The sequence below is a fragment of the Otolemur garnettii genome, unplaced genomic scaffold (assembly GCF_000181295.1).
Source record: "Otolemur garnettii isolate 467f Iridium unplaced genomic scaffold, OtoGar3 scaffold00989, whole genome shotgun sequence".
Lineage (NCBI taxonomy): Eukaryota > Metazoa > Chordata > Mammalia > Primates > Galagidae > Otolemur > Otolemur garnettii.
The window spans coordinates 1-3360 of record NW_003853384.1 but is presented as its reverse complement, the minus strand read 5'-3'; the positions used below and the strand labels follow the sequence as shown (position 1 = coordinate 3360).

Genomic DNA, 3360 nt, shown 5'->3' with positions numbered 1-3360 from the left:
CTGGTGTTTTGGAGAGGTTTGAGGGTTCATCGCTCTTTTTTTTTTTTTTTTCTGAGATAAGGCTTTCACTGCCTAGCCTCGTGTCCCAACTCTTGGACTTTACTGATCCTCCCCCCTTCGGAATTCCCCTATAATTGAGATTAAGGGTGTTCCCCATTGTGCTGGCTTTTTGAGCTTTCACTTTTTAAAAGTGAAACAGGCCATTTCAGGGAGCTTGCCGATGCTGTCGCAGGGGTGGATCCTGAGCTGCCGAAGCCCCCGACCTGCTCTCCCACGCGGGCTCATCTAATCCCGTTGTTTCTTTTAGGTTCGCTCATATTCGGGCTGGGCGGTACCGCGGCCTGGGCCGTACCGCGGCCTGGGCCTGGGGCTTAACAGTAGCAAGAGCGGCGGCCACAGTAGCAGCGGAGGTCGTCTCAGTCTCTCCCCGAATACCAGCACCACAGGCGCCCCAAAGCCCGCACAGGCATTCAGAGAAAATGGCAGACGATGTTGATACTGAAGCAATGCTTGAGGCTCCTTATAAGACGGATGAGGACAAGTTGAGCAGTGCTAATGGCCATGGAGAACGTAGCAAAAAGAGAGGGGAAAGCAAGAGCAGAAGTCGTACTGATGAACCAAAGAGAAGCCGAAGGAAGGAAGGGAAGCGAAGTAGAGATAGAGAAAGGAAAAGGAGCAGAAGCCCTGAAAGGAAGCGAAGTAGAAGCAAAGAAAGGAGACGGAGCCGCTCGAGAAGTCGAGATGGCAGATTCAGAGGCCGCTACACAAGTCCTTACTCCAGACCAAAATTTAACAGTGACATCCGAGGACAGACTGGGTTGCCTTTGAGAAAAGACAAGAGCCCTGTGCGGGAGCCTATTGATAATCTGACTCCTGAGGAAAGAGATGCAAGAACAGTTTTCTGCATGCAGCTGGCAGCAAGAATTCGACCAAGGGATTTGGAAGCGTTTTTCTCTACAGTTGGAAAGGTTCGAGATGTGAGGATGATTTCCGATCGAAATGCAAGACGTTCCAAAGGAATTGCTTATGTGGAGTTTGTTGATGTTAGCTCGGTGCCTCTAGCAATAGGATTAACAGGCCAACGAGTTTTCGGAGTGCCAATCCTAGTACGGGCATCACAGGCAGAAAAAAACAGAGCTGCAGCAATGGCAAACAATTTGCAAAAGGGACGTGCCGGCCCCATGCGGCTTTATGTAGGCTCTTTACACTTGAACATAACTGAAGCTATGCTTCGGGGGATCTTTGAGCCTTTTGGAAGGCTCGAAAGTATCCAGCTTATGAAGGACAGTGAAACAGGTCGATCTAAAGGATACGGATTTATTACATTTTCAGACTCAGAATGTGCCAAAAAGGCTTTGGAACAACTTAATGGATTGGAACTAGCTGGAAGGCCAATGAAAGTTGGTCATGTTACTGAAGGTACTGATGCTTCTACTGCTAGTTCATTTTTGAACAGCGATGAATTAGAAAGGACTGGAATTGACTTGGGAACAGCTGGTGGTCTTCAATTTATGGCAAGACTTGCGGAGGGTACAGGTTTGCAGATTCCACCAGCAGCACAGCAGGCTCTACAAATGAACAGCCCTTTGGCATTTGGTGCTACGGCAGAATTCTCTTTTCGTCTAGATTTGCTAACAAGACTGTCCCAACAGACCCAAGCTTCAGATTTAGCTGCAGCTGCCTCTGTCCAGCCACTCGCTACACAATGTTTCCAGCTCTCTAACATGTTTAACCCTCAAACAGAAGAAGTTGGATGGGATACAGAGATTAAAGACGATGTGATTGAAGAATGTAATAAACATGGAGGTGTTATTCATATTTACGTTGACAAAAATTCAGCTCAGGGCAATGTGTATGTGAAGTGCCCGTCAATTGCTGCAGCTGTTGCTGCTGTCAGTGCATTGCATGGCAGGTGGTTTGCTGGGAAAATGATAACAGCAGCGTATGTACCTCTTCCAACTTACCACAACCTCTTTCCTGATTCTATGACAGCTGCACAACTACTGGTTCCAAGTAGACGATGAATAAAGATATAGTCCCTTGTGTACATAGCTTTCTTTCTTTCTTGAGAATTCATCTTGAGTTATCTTTTATTGAGATAAAAAATAAAAAGGCAAGGGTCTACTGTCATTTGTATACAATTCCTTTTATCTTGAAAAAAATAAAAATGTTAACAGGAATGCAGTGTGCTCATTCTCCCTAACTACCAAATCCCACTGTATACAAAGTTGTTCTCTTGTTCTGCCTTTTAAAATGTTCAAGTAGCAGATTACATTAGGGACCTATAGAAATAGCCGTAGGGGAACGAATGTGCTTTCTGTGAAATGGCCAGGACCAGGGGTGTAATGATGTTTTTAAATGTTTAACTTTTTACACAGCAGTTACATTTCACATTTCACTAATGTTGATATTTGACTAATGTGTTAGCAGAGGTTTCTGCAATACACATTTAGTGTATGATAATTCAAGACAGCTAAAGGGCTGTTTCTTTAGCATCTCATCTTGCATTTTGATCAATTGGCAAGAAAGGGAGACCTCAAAATTAAAATACTTCTTGGTGGTATCTTTTCAATTACTGTATCTTTAAAAGTTTCTTTGTAATTAGTGTGCATTCTGGTGTGTCTTAAGATTCCAAACAAAATGATCCCTGCATTTCCTGAAGATGTTTAGTGACAGTCTGGGAAGCAAAACAGTCTGAGTGAAAAGTAGGAAATGCAGAAATAGGTTTTATCTGTTTGCATATAATCTTTGCTCTTTTTAAGCTCTGTGAGCTCTGAAATCTATTTTTGGGTTACTTTAGTGTGTTTGACAAGACAGCTTGATATTTCTATCAAACAAAATGAATTTCCTATTGCAACAATCTTTGTAAGAACCACTCAAACAAAATTCTCTTAAAAAGCTCTCTCCCCCCAAATAATAAAAGTTCAAGCACAAGATAAAATAAAAGTGCAAATGTACAGGCTGGGGCCACCTCATGTAACCAAAAGAATTATGTATGGTTGCTTTACAGTGGAACTTGGGAATAGTAGAGGATCTGGTCTTTAAATACTAACATGTATTTGCTTTAAAGGATGTTTCTTATTTAGGGACATATATAGGAGTATTTCAGGTGAAATATCTGCAATTCATCTTAAAATACTGAAGGTGGGTTGTTGAGGAGTGAAGATTGGCCATGGATTGCTCAAGCCTACCATTTTGAGGTTGCTGTAAGCTATGGCTCATAGGGTGCCAAAGGGAGACTTCCTCAAAAAAAAAACTATTTAGGTGTGGCACCTGTGGCTCAGTGATTAGGTCACCAACCCCATACACCACAGGTAGCGGGTTCAAAACCAGCCCTGGCCAAAAACTGCAAAAAAAAAA

At 43.0% G+C, this 3360-nt stretch overlaps 1 protein-coding gene across 1 annotated transcript; it reads left to right on the top strand.

The window, feature by feature from the left end:
- Window positions 1–379: 379 nt before the first annotated feature.
- On the top strand, window positions 380–2024 carry LOC100967076 (RNA-binding protein 39). Its single transcript, XM_023509162.1, has one exon. The coding sequence runs from the start codon at window positions 480–482 to the stop codon at window positions 2022–2024; it is 1545 nt and encodes a 514-aa protein (XP_023364930.1). The 5' UTR covers window positions 380–479.
- Window positions 2025–3360: the final 1336 nt, after the last annotated feature.